This window comes from Bos javanicus, chromosome 2 (assembly GCF_032452875.1).
Source record: "Bos javanicus breed banteng chromosome 2, ARS-OSU_banteng_1.0, whole genome shotgun sequence".
Classification (NCBI taxonomy): Eukaryota; Metazoa; Chordata; class Mammalia; order Artiodactyla; family Bovidae; genus Bos; species Bos javanicus.
The window spans coordinates 103183354-103203250 of record NC_083869.1 but is presented as its reverse complement, the minus strand read 5'-3'; the positions used below and the strand labels follow the sequence as shown (position 1 = coordinate 103203250).

General features: G+C 36.1%; 1 protein-coding gene across 1 annotated transcript in view; it reads left to right on the top strand.

The window, feature by feature from the left end:
- The window catches only part of ABCA12 (ATP binding cassette subfamily A member 12), a 168665-nt gene that overhangs the window by 99117 nt on the left and 49651 nt on the right, over nucleotides 1-19897 (top strand). The window contains exons 19-27 of the mRNA XM_061431073.1: nucleotides 1892-2071; nucleotides 2616-2931; nucleotides 6024-6138; nucleotides 13937-14266; nucleotides 15321-15390; nucleotides 15476-15610; nucleotides 16479-16625; nucleotides 17548-17734; nucleotides 19632-19850. Of these exons, the coding sequence (XP_061287057.1) occupies nucleotides 1892-2071; nucleotides 2616-2931; nucleotides 6024-6138; nucleotides 13937-14266; nucleotides 15321-15390; nucleotides 15476-15610; nucleotides 16479-16625; nucleotides 17548-17734; nucleotides 19632-19850 (1699 nt within the window). The remainder of the gene's footprint in view (nucleotides 1-1891; nucleotides 2072-2615; nucleotides 2932-6023; nucleotides 6139-13936; nucleotides 14267-15320; nucleotides 15391-15475; nucleotides 15611-16478; nucleotides 16626-17547; nucleotides 17735-19631; nucleotides 19851-19897) is intronic.

The following is a 19897-nucleotide window of genomic DNA, read 5'->3' as shown; positions in this document are numbered from 1 at the left end:
GCTTGTCCTTCAATCACAGGTAGATTTCTACCAGAGGACACTTTTTGGGGGTAACTTGGTGAAAAGCAAGTCTTTAAAAGCAGAAGATGAAATGGTTTATTTCTGCTACATTTATAATTTTATCTCCACTGGCCTTAGTACTGCTTTGACTAACTCAGAATGTAACCAGAAGAGGTTACAGAGTGAGAAAAACAAAAGCAATGTGGAGACTCAAAAGAAAATAAACCTAAGTCACTGTACAAGGTCAGGTCCTCCTCTCATGATCATTTAAAAGGGACAGAAGAGGATCAAAGAAAGCTGTCTGAACTTATGCATTCCCTCTACCACATTCCTACCCTCAACCTAAGGGATGCAAGATATCTAATTCAGTCTGTGTCTGATTCCTGGTTGCTATGCAACCATGGGTAAGAGGAAGGGATTGAAAACATCAGAATTTGCCAGCAGTAGAGCTAATGCCCCTCTTTCTCCTCTCCAGCACTACTGGGACTTAAGTGTTTAAATTGTAAACCAGTGGGGAGGAATTATGCCTATTTATATTATATATAATTGTATGTATTTTATGATATCAACCTTGTTTGATTAAATAAAGATATTAGTGATTTATTCTCTAAAAGTATCATTTGGGTAAGGAAACATTTGATCAAAATATCAGGGATAAACTACAAAGTTCTTATATACTTTTTTTCATTCCTAACTTTAGATATAGGAGATGAGTCTCAGAGTTTAAAATAAGATTAAAATAACCATATAAGTGAGACTTGCTATCTGTATAACTGTATATTTAATTTAATATCAAAGATTTTATACTGTTCGAATTTGGAGGCCACTGACTCTTTATAGCTTTTTGATTCCATCTACCAGCATTTCTGAAGAATCCTTTGCAGGTGTGTTGATTTTCAGTAGCCACTGGAGGCCACTATTCAACCACAGTTTTACCCCTCCCCCCACAAACATCTATATCAAGCAAAACATTTTAAGTTATAATGAGAGATGTCCTTCAAGAAGCTGCCCTCTGTGAGAAATTTAATCTTCTCTTGGATGATGATAGAGACATGTATGGGTTCTGTAAAGAGGAATTTATGACATTCACAGCCTTCTCAGTATTCATGATCAAGTCAGCGAAAATTTAATTGGCCAAGTGATTTATGAACTTACAATTTTATATTTACCCTTTGTCTCAGTTGATTTCCTCATAAAGATTTATGAAATTGAAGAGCAATTAAATTCTTTTTCTTCCAGAGTAATTACCTGAAATAAAATCTTGATCATCTAGATTAATACAGATATGAGTAGAGATAACTCACAGAAGACTTTAAATCAAACAATATCAGAAAGTTGTAACTATGTGTCATAGATTGTCACAGTCTGCTAAGAAGTGCTTCTGTATTACAACTTATTAAATGATATTTTTTATTTGCTCCACACACTCTGCATAGACATTCGTTGCTTAAATTCTTACATCAACACTCCCCAAACAAAGCAAGCATTTCTGTTTATTCAAACTTTTCACCTCTAGTTTTTAGTTTTCTTCCTAAATAATTCAGGTAGAATAATTTTAAAATTATTCACCTTTAGTCTTAGGTTAATTAAATTGTAGCAGAGTAGAATTAGCTTTTGAATTAGCTTGTACTGAGCACACATGCATACATTCTTCGTATGTGAGTTTACTGTATCTATAACTAATTCAAAATTCTTCTCAATAAGCGTTTGTACAACTGGCTACATCTTCCCAGATATAGAGTATTTGACATTTTTAGAGTAAATTCTGCAAGTTTATATTATTTATAATCTAGTTTAATGTTTAATACTTACCAAAAAAATCAGTATTTTTGTCCCATTACTACTAGAAACAACATTATAATATGCTTTGTGTCTTTTTTTTCTTCTTTAGATATTCTAAGGCTGAAATTAGAGAACAGCATTGACCTCATTGATCAACTTAGCATACTATCTTCCCTGACAGTGAATATTTCCTCCTGTGTATTATATGACCGTATTCAGGCAGCAGAAAGTGTAGATAAAATGGAAAGAGAGGCTAAAAGACTCTACAAAAGCAATGAACTCTTTGGAAGTAAGTGTTATTCTACTAGAATTTGAGCTTTTCTTTGAACTAAAATTGGCCAAATTCTTCCCGTCACTTCTTTCATCCAGACCTAAAAAAAAGTAGTCAGGGCTGGGGCGAGGGCACTGTCCCCTTTGATGTCCTTGGAAATAAGAACCTTTCATGTCGTCAACCAACTATCTTGGTTGAGACGCCTTCAATATGTGTAATTTTGTTGATATGGTTAAAATTAAAGCTGAAAAGAATTACATATTACAGGGTAAAGTTGAGTCCATCCTTATAATCAGTCAATATGTGTGTTTAATTTCAGTAAGTGGCTTAGAGTGAAATATTTAATGTGGCCACTTAGTTTGTGATTATATTCTCAAACTCCTGCATTGAATCTTTGAGATTGTCACTTTCAATTAACAATCTTTTCTGTAAATTAAAAGTCTGAACTTACTGTCACATTACTAACTCAATTGCCTGTTTGGCTGCCCCCATGTGGACCCCCCAAACAAAGAATAATGTCACCCATAAAATAACCTTTCTGATGTTGCCGTTTTATTTTTAGGTGTTATTTTTAAGCTTCCTCCTAATAGCAGCCGGCACAGAAGCTATGACTCTGAAAACGTCTCTCTTCCTCCAGTTGTAAAATACACCATCCGCATGAGTCTCAAGACCTCACAGACCACAAGAAACATTAGAGCCAAGATTTGGGCCCCAGGGCCACACAATTCTCCATCACACAACCAGATCTATGGCAGGGCTTTTGTCTACTTACAGGATAGTATTGAAAGAGCAATCATTGAATTGCAGACTGGAAGGAACTCCCAGGAAATAGCAGTTCAGGTCCAAGCAATTCCTTATCCCTGCTACATGAAAGACAAGTAAGTCCCTGCACTTGCAGGCATTTTACATAATCAACCACTCTTTTTGGAATTCATTTCTTCTCATTCATTCACATGCTATCAAGTGGAAGGAATAGTATTGACCAAATCTTTGTCAAATGCTTGTATCCAGGGAAAGGTTCACAGTATAGGGTCCAGCTCATTATAGCTGCTCACTGTTACCCAAATGATGCTAAAGTTCTTACCAAATGATCCATGTTTTCTTTATTATAACCCTTATCCTTCCAAGTACTTTGTCCCCAAAGTTAGGAGCTGGACTCCAGATCTGAGTGCATTACTGCATGATTTTGATGTTACCCACTGGTTTTACTTTTCTCTAGTCAAATGAGAGTATTAAACAAAATAATCTTAAAATCCCTTCCAACTCTCAAATTTAATTAAAAATCTGTGAGTGCAGGGTTAGTTTTAAGGAAAAAGTTTAATAAAACACAGTATTGATCAACTCTCTAAGATAAATATTATGCTATCTGAAACTGTGTATTTGGTAGGAATCTTTCTCTAAAATGTTTTTTCTAAATGAACAAAAAATGTAAAGATCCTGCTTTTAGAATGTCAAGTTTGAACAGTATTTGCCAGTCAGGTGGGCACTGGATGGTTCCTCCATATCTGACCACAGTGAGACAATAAGGTTGGAGGGCTAAGTTTTTCAAGCTCATTCTCCTATACAAAAGCTTGAGGCTGAATATTACTTTAAACAAATTGTACTTGTTCTTCAGCCCAGTTATAGAGTTTATATACAATTCAGATGAGTCTGTTTTTTGTTTGTTTGTTTTGCTTTTTTCTGTTTCTATCAATGCTTCTGTCTCCTTCGGCTGCTTTAAGAGCCTTAGAGGAGATGAGTTTATGTAGCCCTTTGTGCAATAGTGATACGGGACGGCAGGATTCTGTCTTCCTGACAGGCGAGGATTCTATCAGCCTGCTGTCAAGGTCAGCCACTTCTGAGCAGCCAGTCCAGACCTTACCGCATGAACCACGAGTGACTTGCAACAGCTTGCATCAAAAGTAAAGACTTGTGGGTTCAATTAAATGAAAATCCTCGTCTGTTTTCCTGCTGACTTTTTTCCCCTTGTAAATTTTCGTACCTAGAATGGTGGGTACCAGGATGTGTCTTTTGAGAGTAAAGTAGCTGTACTCTGCATTCTTCATGGGAGTACAAACTAACATCTCAACGTACACATAGAAACTCTTTGTTGCATACAAAGGGCTTTCACATATATTAGTTCATTCATTACACCAAACAACCTCATAAGGTGAGAGCAAATATTATCAGCCATACTTTCCAGATGAAAAAATTGAAATCCAAGTAAATTGCCCAAAGTTGAATACCTGGTACTGCACTGGTCCTTAAGTTACAAACCAGAATTTTCTCTTTCATACTATATCAAACCTAAAATACACAATCACTTGAAGAAACATTAGTGGAGGGTTGTTATTAATGAATGAAGTCCTTTGCCTAATTCTAGAGCCAGAAACAGCATCAAGGCTGGATCTGATCCAAGACAAAATTCATTCAGCAAGTATTCTTTAAGTGCTTTCCCCATGCCAGACAATTCCCCAGGAACCAAAAAAAAAACTGGATATGGCCCCAACCCTCACTCCTCGCCCACCAAAAATCCTTCATATCTCTGATGGTGATGCACTTCTGATGCTAAAGTGAAACTGAACGATGGTGATGTCATGTTCCATTAATATTTGCATTTTTCATGGGGAACTTGAAGGTAATTCCTTGGTCTTTTAGATTAAAAAGAAAATGGCCTTGGGACATTTCTGCAAGTGAAAGTGTCAGTGGCTGCTGCTGCTGCTGCTGCTGCTAGGTCGCTTCAGTCGTGTCCGATTCTGTGGGACCCCAGAGACGGCAGCCCACCAGGCTCCCCTGTCCCTGGGATTCTCCAGGCAAGAACGAGCCCAAGGTGTAAAACAGCTCAATTTAGAGTTTCTGTCATTGAAAGCTATTTATTTGCCTTAGCCCATAGTCAGTGGCTAATGTAAGAATAATTGTTATTGGAGTGTAGTTTCTGGACTGGCAGCATCAGCTTTACTTGGGAAATTGTTTAAAATGCAAATTCCTCACCCCACCTCAGATATAATAAATCAGAAGCTTATGGGTGGGGCCCAGAAATCTGTTTTAATGAGCCCTTCAGGTGATTCTGATGTATGTTCAACTTTGATAAACACTTCATTTGAGCATTCAAGTATCATGGGCCAACAATTCAGGAATATATTTGCAGTCCAATTAAGTGTTCCAATGACCTGCTAGTTTAGCACATTACCAGAAAAAAAAAAAAAACATTTCTATACTGTTTATGAAACATCCCCTAAAGCATTAGTTTGAGGAATCCAAGTTCTTTGCATTTTAAATATTATTTGAGTTTTATTTTATTTCATTTTGGGAAATTTGGTTTAATAACTATGAGCTTCTGCTAAGTCACTTCAGTCGTGTCTCTGACTGTGTGAGACCCGATAGACGGTAGCCCACCAGGCTCCGCCGTCCCAGGGATTCTCCAGGCAAGAACACTGGAGTGGGACGCCATTTCCTTCTCCAATGCATGAAAGTGAGAAGTGAAAGTGAAGTACTCAGTTGTGTCGGACTCTTAGCGACCCCATGGACTGTAGCCTACCAGGCTCCTCTGTCCATGGGATTTTCCGGGCAAGAGTACTGGAGCTTCTGAAGAGTAGTAAATACAGTAATTTGAGAAAATACAGCTTTTAGCTAGATAAACCAATCATCATCTAACTTTGAATCTGCCTTTTACATAAGAATTTAGTTTAGACAGAAAGCCTTAGAGCCTTGTAGTTATATCTATAGAATTAACTATTTTCCTGAACAGGACATACTTAAACACCCTTTAAACAATTTGGCAATTTTATCTAACAATCTAGAACTGTTTTACTTTTGTAGCATTATGGCAAGAAAATCATGTACCTACTGTTAAGTCAGCTTCACACTTCATAAATAAAATAGTCATATTAATAATTTCAGTGTAGGAGGGAGTGTGTTCTTTGTATATTACAATCAGCAAATGTGGCATTCATTTTGGTCACTGAATTTTTGTTTTTGTTTTTCCTTACAGCTTCCTTACCAGTGTCTCTTACTCTCTTCCAATCGTGCTCATGGTTGCCTGGGTTGTATTTATAGCTGCATTTGTAAAAAAGCTTGTTTATGAGAAAGACCTCCGGCTTCATGAGGTATGTTGAGAATCTCTAATTACAAATAAGTTCTACTTGGATATATAATTAATGACTATGATTTTCATAATACCTGAGCAAACTCAGACAGCCTGACCTATATCTGGTGAATTAGATGGAAAAATATTTTATGAATCATTAAGACAGCTGGTATGGCACTATTTTGTCTTCTCAAAACATTGCATAGAACTTGTCTTATAAGTTTATCTGAAAACCAAAATCTGAATAAAATCTGAATACAGTTTACAATTCTGACAGTAATTTTTGCCCAAGAAGTTACCTGTAAGACTTAGGCATTAACAGAAGAAGTTTAAATGCTAATAATAAAAATAACTACTAACGCAGGAAAACTGTTGGCATAGTAATTAAGTCCAATGAAGATATATAGACATAAATACAGATATAGGTATAGATATAGACATGGACATGGACAAAGATATATGTCTTTTTTCAGCTCCCAAAAAGCAAATTTTCATTCTAGTATACTTGCTGCTGCTGCTGCTAAGTCTCGTCAGTTGTGTCCGACTCTGTGCGACCCCATAGATGGCAGCCCAGCAGGCTCCCCGTCCCTGGGATTTTCCAGGCAAGAACACTGGAGTGGGTTGCCATTTCCTTCTCCAATGCATGAAAGTGAGAAGTGAAAGTGAAGTCGCTCAGTCGTGTCCGACTCAGCGACCCCATGGACTGCAGCCCACCAGGAGAATCCATGGGATTCTCCAGGCAAGAGTACTGGAGTGGGGTGCCATTGGTTTCCTTCAGTTTTCTCTCACTGAATTGTGATTTATAGAGACTAAGAATTTCATGTTATGCTACTGATTATGTTAATAATATGACAATGAAAGACATGACTTGGGATGTAAACCATGATCTCTTCTGGAGCATGTTCTTCATCATTATCCCCAAATCCAAAATATCTTACTTCTTTTTAGGATTTATGAAACAGCACTGTGTGAATTTTGGATTGTATTGCAATAGAACTATTTTATCTGCTAATCCTATAATAAACCCATTCTTACATTCATGAAGTGAAGTGAAAAGATAGGGGAAATGTTTCAAAACCAGGGCACAATAATTATTGCAAGGCCTGCCTGACAATCTGAAATAATGAGATTAGAGTAACCTGTTAGCCCTTGTACTTTTCAGATTTACATTGCCAGGGCTTTTAGGCAATTGATTATTTCTCCTTACAAAGTACAAAACACTGCTTCATGTTTTTGTTAGCTCGACATCAGATTTACAGGGTTGTCCTAGAGTTTGAGCCTATACTTCCTCAGTTCAGTTCAGTTCAGTTGCTCAGTCGTGTCCAACTCTTTGCGACCCCATGGACTGCAGCATGTCAGGCCTCCTTGTCCATCACCAACTCCTAGAGTTCACTCAAACTCATATACATTGAGTTGGTGATGCGATCCAACCATCTCATCCTCTGTCGTCACCTTCTCCTCTCTCTAATCTTTCACAACATCAGGGTCTTTTCAAATGAGTCAGCTCTTTGCATCAGGTGGCCAAAGTATTGGAATTTCAGCTTCAGCATCAGTCCTTCCAATGAAAATTCAGGGCTGATCTCCTTTTGGTTGGACTGGTTGGATCTCCTTGCAGTCCAAGGGACTCTCAAGAGTCTTCTCCAGCACCTCAATTCAAAAGCATCAATTCTTTGGCACTCAGCTTTCTTTATAGTCCAACTCTCACATCCATACATGACTACTGGAAAAACCATAATGTTGACTAGATGGACTTCTGAGGGCAAAGTAATGTCTCTGCTTTTTAATATGCTATCTAGGTTGGTCATAACTTTCCTTCCAAGGAGTAAGCGTCTTTTTATTTCATGGCTGCAATCACCATCTGCAGTGATTTTGGAGCCCCCAAAAATAAAGTCTGCCACTGCTTCCACTGTTTCTCCATCTATTTGCCATGAAGGGATGAGACTGGATGACATGATTTTGGTTTTCTAAATGTTGAACTTTAAGCCAACTTTTTTACTTTCCTCTTTCACTTTCATCAAAAGGCTCTTTAGTTCTTCTTCACTTTCTGCCATAAAGGTGGTGTCATCTGCATATCTCAGGTTACTGATATCTCTCCCAGCTATCTTGATTTCAGCTTGTGCTTCCTCCAGCCCAGCATTTCTCATGATGTACTCTGCATATAAGTCAAATAAGCACGGTGACAATATACAGCATTGACATACTCCTTTTCCTATTTGGAACCAGTCTGTTGTTCCATGTCCAGTTCTAACTGTTGCTTCCTGACCTGCATACACATTTCTCAAGAGGCAGGTCAGGTGGTCTGGTATTCCCATCTCTTTCACAATTTTCCACAGTTTATTGTGGTCCACACAGTCAAAGGCTTTGGCATAGTCAATAATGCAGAAATGGATGTTTTTCTGGAACTCTCTTGCTTTTTCGATGATCCAGCAGATGTTGGCAATTTGATCTCTGGTTCCTCTGCCTTTTCTAAAACCAGCTTGAACATCTGGAAGTTCACGATTCATGTATTGTTGAAGCCTGGCTTGGAGAATTTTGAGCATTACTTTATGAGTATGTGAGATGAGTGCGACTGTGCAGTAGTTTGAGCATTCTTTGGCATTGCCTTTCTTCGAGATTGGAATGAAAACTGACATTTTCCAGTCCGTTGGCCACTATTGAGTTTTCTAAATTTTCTGGCATATTGAGCACAGCACTTTCACAGCATCATCTTTCAGGGTTTCAAGTAGTTCAACTGGAATTCCATCACCTCCACTAGCTTTGTTCGTGGTGATGCTTCCTAAGGTAACCTTCAGCTGTGTTTTTATATTTCAGTTATAGTTTAGTAAAAGTCTCATCAACTTGTTTGAGCTGTGTTGTTTTCAGGACTGTGTACAATGTTTTCTTAACCCCAGTTTAGAAGCTCAAATTCACATCCTGAACCATAACTTTGGTTGCAAGCTTGTACCTTATATTTTTCTGTCTGATTCCTAGTACTCCGAAGTGAATCTTTACAAATTAAAGGAAACCTCTGAAGTGTAAAACTGTGATAGACTCTGAGTTCTTTTCTACAGCAAAATAAATATCTACCTTAAAATGTTAGAAATGCAGTATATATGTACATGTGTATATACATGTGTTATGTATCTGTCTATTCTATATGTGTGTGTGTATAATACATGCATATTGTGTTATTTTGGCTTGAAAATAGAACTCTCTGAATGTATCTCACCAAAAAATATCAAAGCACAATAAAGAGTTTTTCTCAATAGAAGATATGAAAGGCATTTTTAATGGTGAACTAGTTTCTGTTTGGTAGCTCTGTGTCTTCATTTTGCAGGCATCCACTTTCAAAATTTAACCAGCTAGTCTTGGGAGTCAAAGGTACATAGTGGAAGATTATTGAACTTGGAATCAGACATCACAATTTGAGTCTTTCAGTTCATATTCATTTGTGCCCAATACCTAAACTCTTTGAGTCATGTCATCTAGACTTTATTCAGCATTATATTTCCAGAATGTACTTTCTCACTGCCAGAACAGAAGAGGCATTCAATTATTCATTTTTTATCAATTCGAAGATAATGATTTTTTGTTCATATTTTAAAGCTTCTGAAATTGAGATATATTTGATAGGGTGTCATAATTCATTTGGCAGCGATTTTTCTTTCTTGGTGGCAGTTAAAGTAATGACACATCTTAAAATTAGCAGTGTCCTAAATTTAAAGGAATATTATCTATTTGTGAGATGAATTAACGGAAGCAAAATATTCCTAATATACCTGCTCACCTCCTTCCACCACTGACAGTTCTAAACTAGCCTCCTCCTTTTTCGAGATGAAAAAGCTGAGCCCAGAAAGTGAGAGATGACTTGCTAAAGACTATAGATTAGTGAATGGTGGATCTGGACTGGCTTTTTTTTAACCCCAACAGTGTGTCTGTGTGTGTGTGTGTTTATCTCTGTGTTGTATTTAGTTAGAGTAATTTTTGGTTAATGATAATTACAAGGCATGCCATTTCTTGAACTTTGCCATGCTAAACTTTTTTTTTTTAATAAGAGCTTGTTTATTTTATTCTATTTATTTTTTACTGAAAATTGATGTATTACATTATGCAAATTTAACGTGTACAAATTGCTGATTTGATACATTTATGTTTTGCAGTAATATTTAACACCCTAGAATTATGTTATATCTCTATTCACATCATGTAGTTATCTGTTCTTTTATGTGGTGAGGACAATCAAGATATGTTAACAGTTCTTTAGCACTTCTGACTAGTCCTTTTCCATATCGTAGCTACCTTCCCTCTCCCAATTTTTTTTAGTAGCATAGACTACTTAGGACTTTTGAAGATAATGGTGGACAATCTCTTAGATTACCAGCAACTCAAGATCTTAATATTATCATTTTAATATTCACTAAGATCTAAAGCTGCCCCTTCTTTACTTCCTTCTCATTCCAATTGAATAAAAAAGTAAAAAACAAAACAAAACATCTTTTTTCCTTCTGTAATTGTTCTCACGTTTAGACAGAGAAATCAAGTCAGTTGCTAATTCATTGAAGGCATTCATCTTTGACCTCATTATGGTATGATTCTAGTAAATTCCTTTAACTTGTTAAAGAGACTTAGTACAAATACTAATGCCCAATAAGTTTACTGATAAAATTAATCATATAGTTAGAAAACTATTTCAAAATGCCCTTCAGTTGAGCTTTATTCTGCATTTCTTGCTTTTAAAAATTAAAATATAAAACTATACAAAGGCTGACTTTATATTACACAGAAGAGTTGTTTTTCACACTGTGTTCTTGGTTTTATGGTTATTTTCATCTATTTGGTCTAAAATAAGTAATTTATGGGGATTTCATTGTTAATATTCAGTTTGAGACAAAATTTTGGAGTTCTGTCTCTCAATTCAGACAGGTATCCTAAAATATCTATAGTCTGCAGAATGATTGCCAAATATTATGCAAAAGTCTGTAGTTCTGTGGTACTTCACTTGAGGCAATTTTGTCTCCTTTTTTTGAATACCAGTTTACTTCTTTTTATGTCTTATTGGTATATATCCTACTAGTAAGAATATGGAATATTCCAAGTAATGATCACAATATCCTTTATATCCTACTAAAAACAATAACATAAATATCTTAAGAGAATATAAAATTTGAAGTACAAAAATATTATTAACCAGTTCTTGACATTCTTGTTGAATGAAAACTTGCTGTCAAGTAAATGTATGTATATTTATGATTTCTTTTCTTGACAGTATTTAATGTCAGTCCCTGTGCATAAGCTTCTTTTGAATGTGATGACTCATTTGTCTAAAATCTCACAGAATCTCTTTCTTCTCATTATTTCCTGCTGAGAACTGGAGCAGAGTTTGATCACTGTGCAGAGGGGTTTTCCTGAGCCACAGGTTATCAGATATTGATGAATTGCTCCAGCAGGTTTGGGAGACTTGAGACAAGTGGCTGTTTGATTACAAGCTGGCACTTGCATCTGTCACTCTGAGGAGACTCCAACGACACCCAAGACAGCACAGCCCGTCGTCCTCTGTGGGCCACCTTCCATTAGCAAGCTTGGTCTTGTTGATGATCACAAAGTTGGCAGCGAATCTGGATAATTTATGGATGACCTACATGCACTCATTGCTTTTTTCTTTATGTATAACAGCTGTTCTTCTCATGGCATAAAATCCTGAAGTTTAACTCTGAAGTTTGATGCTAGAGTGCTAAGTAGTAAACACTGTTTGAGGCATCTAATCTGTTCTGTTTTGATAAAAAGCAATGATCAGTCTCCAACTTTTACCAATTCTTGGGAATAGAAATCTGATCTTGAGCCTTGAAAACTTCCAAATTGCTATGATAAACACCTTCATGCCTGCTCTTTGGGTTTGCTAAATTATTTTTAACAAGGCTATGAATGGAGAATTTTCTAGATATATAAATGTTTTATACTGAAGCTATCTACAGTCAGGGAAGGAAAACACATTTATAAACATGAAGTCAGCTCTATTTCATGTCCTTGATAGCATTCTGGATACTTCATATCCACTTTGTAAAATATAGTGATACTGCCTCTTCCTGACATACATTGCTGTTGGGTGGAGGAGAAAATTTTTGTATAGGACAAATGAAATTAAGTGGTGAATATCAGCTTTCAGATAGTTACATGGGTTCTATAACTTCCCATATAATTATATTCAAATAACATTAAAAACATTAAAAACATCAAAATACAAATAATGGGAAAGGCCAAAATACAAAAAAGAATTGGTATCTCTGAAATGAAGGCATCAAACATGACTCAGTAATTTTGCAAATTGGGTGGGATACAGGGAAATTGCTAAAATAAGATCTATGAGGTCTCTTTCACACCAAAATCTAACTTTCTTTTCAATGATAGATACATAGCAATTGGATAAAACCTTCCATAGTGAATCTTCACTCCATGCTGATTTTTTTTTTTTTTTTACTTTGACACACACATCTATTCCTATAGAAACATAGGTTGAATCTTTACTGTAAAGTGTGCAGGGTCTGGGAGGAAAGGAGTAGGAGGGAGAGAAGAGGGTGAGGAAAAGGGCAAAGTTAAGAGGAGAAGTCACAGGACTTCCTTAGTGGTGATTAGCTTAAGGCCCACAGCTTAGACTAGTGGCAGTCAGGTAGCTGTTTCCATGGTAACAACTGGAGCAACAGAGTTATCAAAACGTGATAAATTGCAAAGGCAGAAAGTAAAAATCGTATTTTGCTTGTATAGTAAAAGATTTGGCGCATTCCCTATTTTTTTTCCTAGACAAGTTAGATTTAAAGGGGAAGACATTGTACATCCTTGATTTTTCAAAAAAAAAAAAAATAGTGGATTACAAAGCTGTTAGTGGAACACTTATTTTGTTCTTTTTAAGATGGAATATTAGATTCATAAACTTACTATTAATCAAGAGTTGTTACAACTAGAAACCGTGTACAAACTCAAGTCACTGATTCAAAACACCCAAGGTCCTGGGGGCTTCAGATCATTCAGAATCCTTTTAACGCAAAAACACCTCATGTTGGTCTGTCTTTCCACCTTGATGGAATGCCTTGACCACTAAGGATACCACTGAAATAATACATAATATCAGTAGAGAGAGAGGTGTAGATTATCTGAGATGCATGTGTTCATTTTGGGTGCATGGACTTTTATAATTTTTTTGGAAAACAAAGATAACAAACCTGACCTAGATTGTTAGTGATTTTAAGGATAGGGAAATTATGCCAAAAGGCAGAAAGTCTTCTTCAAAGTTTGCATAGTTTAACATCTTAGGAATCTGGTCTACTTTATTTCTTATAGGAATATGAATAATTATTGCATTTTTCATTAATGTTTAGTTGAAAATAATGGAGTTTTATTATCTCAATCCATACATTGAATTTTAAATAAATTATGAGTTTTCACCAACTTGAAATATTCTTACCTGCACACATATCAAATTCATGTTGTAAAATTCTGCAGGGGATAACAAATTTTTGTGTCTATTCTCAATTCGTTTAATCTGGAAACATCACTTAGATACCAGTTATAAAATGACCTTGTCAAAAAATAAAACAAACCTCACCATCCAAATCATTCATTACATTGGGGCAGCCTGGGACCTACAATCTAAGATGGACTGAAATAAATAGCCACGTTAATGTCATATAGTGAGCGTGGACAAATGCTATACCGAGAAACATCGTTAAAATGCCTAGTTTCACGTGTTTGAAGAGTCTCATGGACATTTTGGAATGGTACAGGAATAACTGTCATCTGAGAATATATTAGCTTAAGAAGAGACTAACACGTTTTCGTTTTTACAGTACATGAAGATGATGGGAGTGAACTCCTGCAGCCACTTTTTCGCCTGGCTCATAGAGAGTGTTGCATTTTTACTGATTACCATCGTCATCCTCATCATCATACTCAAGTTTGGCAATATTCTTCCTAAAACAAATGGGTTCATTTTGTTCCTGTATTTTTCGGACTACAGCTTCTCGGTTATCGCCATGAGCTATCTGATCAGTGCCTTCTTCAACAGCACCAACATTGCAGCTCTGATCGGAAGCCTCATTTACATCATTGCCTTTTTTCCATTTATTGTTCTGATTACAGTTGAAAATGAGTTGAGCTATGTAATAAAAGTATTCATGGTAAGTCAGCTGTCACAACTGAATGGCCAGGGTATGAAAGGAATGAACTTTTGTGCGTGTGTTTAGACTCTCTAAATGTACAAGTGCAGTAATTACAAAATATACATAACTGTCTTAATCATTGTCTACCATACAAGCATAAGACTATGAAAAGAAAACTTTTCCTCCACTGTTTATAAAATCATAATAGATGATGCTGTAAGAAAGAGCAGTTAAAATGTAATATATCATGTTTTGAAGATCATCAAGAATTCTGACTTATCTCTGGCCCAGTTCCATAAATATCTTAGAACCTCTATTACTGGCATTGTTCTCATATATGACTAATTCTTGTGGTTTTTATGACATGTAACCTACAGGCATGAATACAAATGTGCTGATAGCATAGAATCAATTTTGAATTCTTTTCTGCTTTTTCAATTCAAAGTACCAAATTAATTTAAGAACTTTAATGAAAGCATTAAGTTCACTGATATTGAAATTTGGAAAGCAGCAGTAAAGTTCACCATTGACTGAGGCTCATATTAGAACTTTGTTGTTTGTGGAAATAGGGATAAATAACTTTCATTTGACATTGGCCGCCTTGTATTTAAACAACATTTAAATTTTTATTTGTTGCATTATAAGTACTCAATTGATATTTTAATATATTTTCATGCATAGAACTTCTATTACTTGAAGACAATCTATGAAGTAAAAACATCTTCTGGCCCCTAACCTTTCATTTGATGTTAATCTTAACATTGCATTACTCTATAATTACCAATTTTGTAAATTGCTGAACAACATTTAGTAAGTTTAGATATGTATTTTGGATTTTTGACAAATATTTTCCAAGTTATAATTTTCCTTCTTTTGTTTTCTGCGATTGCCTCCCCTTTTCCTCCAAAATTGTAGTGCGCTTGGTAAGAGACCTCTGTGCTTTTAAATATGATCGAGAGTTAGTGTCAGTTTTACCTATAGAAGGGCCCAAAGTTTGAAGTAGGTTAAGACCTCTCTGGGTGAAATGTATGAAACCTACAAGAACTATCATTCTGGTTGATTCTATTCACAGAGCCTGCTGTCTCCAACAGCTTTCAGTTATGCAGGTCAGTACATTGCACGCTACGAGGAGCAAGGCATCGGTAGGTTCACTTTCTTTTCAACTGGATTTTATCTTTCACACCTACAGAATGTATCACAGAAAAATAAATGTATGTGTTCACTTAGGTCTTCAGTGGGAAAATATGTACAGTTCCCCAGTTCAGGATGACACCACTTCATTTGGCTGGCTGTGCTGTCTAATCCTCGCTGACTCTTTCATTTATTTCCTTATTGCTTGGTATGTCCGGAACGTTTTCCCAGGTATGATCATTCTTCCTACACATACATGCTTTTCATGATTGTTATCATTATAAAATTGCTAATATATATTTTCTAATATTTTATTTTCCAAATATCATCTCCAAAAATACTTCCATCCCAAAACTAACCAAAATTTTCCAGCCTGAGATAATGCACTGTTGAATTTTTTCCTCTGACATTCCTTTAAAGGATAGAATGAATTAAAAGCATGGAGTCCAGTCTTTCCAAATGGGAGTATGAGATATTATAAAAGGCAAAAATCAAGTCTCCTAATTTTAAGGAAAATTTATCAAATTTAATGGAACAAGACTAGTGGGGTTCCCCTCCAAGGTCTCAAATGGTTAAAACTTCAACATGCTCATAAGTTTTCCCATTAAGTCTTATTTATATTTGCACATTTTTGATTCTATGAATGAATGAAAGATTATTACTCTATTCCAGTTATATAAAATTTCTGTAAAAGAGAAAAATGTGGAGACAAAGCAGATCAGTGATTGCTTCTGACTTGGGTTGAAACCAGGGATAATTTGCAAAGCACATGAGATAACTTTTTGGAGTTATTGAAATCTGGGGATTGTTGTTCTGGTTGCAAAACTTTATTTACTAGAAATCATCACACTCTGCATTTACAATGATTAAATTTTATAGTGTATAACTGTACCACTGAAGCTGTTTATAAAGGAAAGAATTAAAAACTGGCTTTCTTTTTTAATTTACTTTGGAAACTGAGACAACTTTAGTTTTATATAGTATCAAAAAAATGAAAATATTTCCTAAATACTACATAGTAAATACTGTTATTTAACTTCTGATGCTTAATGTTAACAATCGATTTAAAACTACTTTTCCTAATACATTTTTGTTACAGGTACATATGGTATGGCAGCTCCGTGGTATTTTCCATTCCTTCCTTCCTATTGGAAAGAACGATTGGGATGTGCAGAAGTGAATCATGAGAAAAGCAATGGGCTTATGTTTACTAATATCATGATGCAGAACACCAACCCATCTGCCAGTAAGACAAGTAGGTCAACAACATGCATTATTATGAGGGAAGTGATGTAAAATTTACATGACTAGTGATTTTAATTATGTTTTTCTAAATGGCAAAATTATCATCCTTTTAGTCATGGATGAATATGTCTACACATATGTGTTTGGACTCGTAGGGAGATTAAATCGTGGCCTTTTCTGGGCTCATTAACTCAGTTGGTTAGCATATGGTGCTAATTAGGCCAAGATTGCAGATCGCTTTGTGGTCCAGTTAGATTTACACAGAGAGAAATTTTGTTCCTTGGCCACAGTCTGCACCCCTCACTCCAGCCATCTGTCACTAGTCATAAGGAGTAACCAAGTAACAAGTATGGATAATTTAGCATAACCCATCACCAACAAAGAACAAACAATTTAAGGCTTGTGACTTACTGACATTGGGTGAGCAGTGTCAGTTTTATAAAGTAAGGATGAGCCATATAACTAGTTCTTTTGTGATGCATGAAGGAAATGTAGAGAGTAATTAATGAACTGATTCTATAACCACAGATCTGAGTAAGCATTGTCCACCAAGTATAGACATTTATTCTATACATAAGTATCACCCTGTTCAATTGGAAGACCAAGCCTTAAACTTGTATTTTGAATTTGTGAGATCTTTGATTTGAATAAAGGAGAATTCAGTATTATGATACTATATTCTGAAACTTCTTTTTCAGACAGAGACAGGTAATATAAACCTTAGAGTGTGGTTCCAACACTCTCATTCATTTTTAAAACAAGTGAGAAGGTAGAAGACTATAATAGACCATTTATATCTGGAATTATTTTTTTACTTTGAGGCTTGTGTCTGTAGTCTTTGGTTTTTAATTAAGGAAAAGTCTAAATCTAGCTGCATTTTCTTTCCTTGTGAGCTTACAACTCTTCTCTTGATTTCTCTCCAGGTCCTGAATACAAATTTTCCTCCAACATTGAGCCTGAACCTAAAGATCTCACAGTTGGGGTTGCTCTGCATGGGGTCACAAAGATCTATGGCTCAAAAATTGCTGTTGATAACCTCAATCTGAACTTCTATGAAGGTCATATTACTTCATTGCTGGGGCCCAATGGAGCCGGGAAGACTACCACCATGTATGTTACTTTTCAATACTTAGGTGTCATGGAAGCATATTACTTAATATTTCCCCAATTCTTTCATAAAAATAGAGTTGTTACAGCTCCCAGATGGATTAAGATACCTCAACTTGCTTACTGTAGAAGCAAGTTTAAGCCTGTGAGCTCAAAGTCTGGATCAGACCCACCAGATAGGTTCATTTTGGTCTACCTAATATTGGCCCACTATTACTTCTCAAAATATTTTATTCCTGTGCCAGTTTTCAAATAAAAATAGAGTTTTCAGATAAAAATAAACATTCCTGTCATCTCTTAAATATTAGAAAGTTTTGGAAACATTGGTCCTGCAGGCTTAGATAGAGACAATTGTTTTGGACTTATTAGTGACTGTTCTTAAAGCGGGTTTAATGACTGTTCCTCATCCCTGCTCCCCACCAACTTTACTGCCCCATACAGTCAGTCTGTTTCACTTATTTGCATTTTTACCCTGGCCTGTATACCAGTTTGGATTCACAAATCTTGGTATAAACACACTCAGCCCCATCTGCTCTATTAAATGGATCCTTTGCCTGGATTCATGAAAGAAAGAAAAAAGAAAAGAATCACTAGCTATCAGATATAGATCAAAAGTTCACAAACAGTACATGGGCTGTTCTTCCTCTCTCTTCACTTAACTAGCATTTTCCTGTGTCCTGATGGAGAAAAGATTTGAATGGTTTTAAAAGTGACATTGTTTTGAAATTGTTTCTGTGACTTACCTCCAGTGCTCCACTAGGCTTTGCTTGGAGTGGGCTCTAAGATGCTGCTGGTGTTCTTGTCTTATTTGGGAAAAAGTATCCATTGTCAGATATGCTGTTTACTGTCATCATGAGTAAGCTCAGTGAGTGCCAAAACATATTTTTCAGTAATTAAAAGGGGACAAAAGAGAGTTATGAAAGGAGCAAACATGAAGCTGCTCTCATTTATACGACCTGTTTCAATGCAGAGTTGGCTTTCTAGTGAAAATGCACTGTGTTTGTGCTAAATCTCTTCAGTGGTGTCCGACTTTGTGATCCTATGGATTGTAGCCCACCAAGCTCTTCTATCCATGAGGATTCTCCAGGCAAAAATGCTGGAGTGGGTTGCCATACTGAGAGTATAGTGCTTAAAATTAAGATTTCTAATAAGCAATAAAGGACAATAAAGAAAAGGAATGGAGAAGGATTTTGAAGAGGCTATAATTTTAGCTGAAAAAGTCCCCATTGTAGTTTTCTGAGTATAAGGAATGTATAAAGAAATACGTTATTTGATTTTAATGCATTTTTATGGGAAGAATCACACATTGTATTGATTCCCTATTTAATCCACAATGGTCCTTTAAGATCTGTTATGTGTAAGACACTAGTTAGATGGTAAGAGTGGTACAAAAAAAAAAAAAAATGTCCTTTCCTTGACTTCATGGGGCTTACATTTTAGTGGAGAAGATGGATATTAAATAACTGCCCAGTTTACTGACCATCTGAAGTATGATGAGGAGTTCTGTAGGTGAGAATATTCAAGTCACAGGGTAGAGGAAAGTTCACATGAGAAATAGAAATTTGAGGCTTAATGGCCTATGGGAACTACCTGATGCCAGGGATGTGTGGGAGCTTGCTGAAGAAGGGAGTGCATTTGCAATTAGAAAGCCCAACCCTTTCTGTCATTATTGCCACCACGACCACCATCATCATCACATGTGCTTCTGTAACACTAAAGTATTGGGAGCTTAAAAGCAATTTTAATTTTTACTCCCAATTAATCCGATTTTACTTCATAGCTTGACCTGCCCTGGGAAGACACACCGTAACATTTTTTGCTAACAACTGAGATATATTTAGTCCAAAAACCTAGATCAAAGTTTTGGTTCACACCTAACTTATGGTTTCTTCATTTCCAGCTCCATGTTGACTGGACTGTTTGGGGCCTCGGCAGGTACCATTTTTGTTTACGGAAAAGATATCAGAACAGATCTGCACGTTGTGCGGAAGAACATGGGCGTCTGCATGCAGCATGATGTCTTGTTCAGTTACCTCACCACCAAGGAGCACCTTCTCCTCTACGGCTCCATTAAAGTTCCTCACTGGACTAAAAAGCAGCTGCATGAAGAAGTGAAAAGGTCAGATATGACAGGAATGAGAACATGTGCTGGTTAACTTCTCTCAG